At 42.5% G+C, this 299-nt stretch overlaps 1 protein-coding gene across 1 annotated transcript in view; it reads left to right on the top strand.

The window, feature by feature from the left end:
• The first annotated feature begins 98 nt into the window (after positions 1–98).
• Positions 99–299, top strand: part of LOC101514992 (uncharacterized) — a 729-nt gene continuing 528 nt past the window's right edge. The window contains exon 1 of the mRNA XM_073366257.1: positions 99–247. Coding sequence (XP_073222358.1) covers positions 99–247 — 149 coding nt within the window. The remainder of the gene's footprint in view (positions 248–299) is intronic.

Here is a 299-nt window from a genome sequence, read left to right as displayed (position 1 = left end):
CAGTAGCGGAGTATGCTGCTAAGTTCGAGGAATTATCCAAGTACTATCCACTCTATGTTGGAGAGGCAGGAGAAAAGTCTAAGTGCATCAAGTTTGAAATGGGACTCATACCAGAGATTAAGAAACAGGTTGGAATGCAAGAGATCCGTGAGTTTCCTACCCTGGTGAATAAGAGTAGGATTTATGATGAGGATAGTCGTGCTGAAAAGGCACATTACCGAAACACTGGAACCATGAAGGACAAGAGGCCTATGCATCATAATAGAGGAAAACCTTACTCCTTTCCTCCTAGTAAATCT

Source organism: Cicer arietinum, chromosome 3 (assembly GCF_000331145.2).
Source record: "Cicer arietinum cultivar CDC Frontier isolate Library 1 chromosome 3, Cicar.CDCFrontier_v2.0, whole genome shotgun sequence".
Taxonomy (NCBI): Eukaryota; Viridiplantae; Streptophyta; class Magnoliopsida; order Fabales; family Fabaceae; genus Cicer; species Cicer arietinum.
The sequence above is the reverse complement of the archived record's forward strand: the minus strand, read 5'-3'. Positions and strand labels throughout refer to the sequence as shown.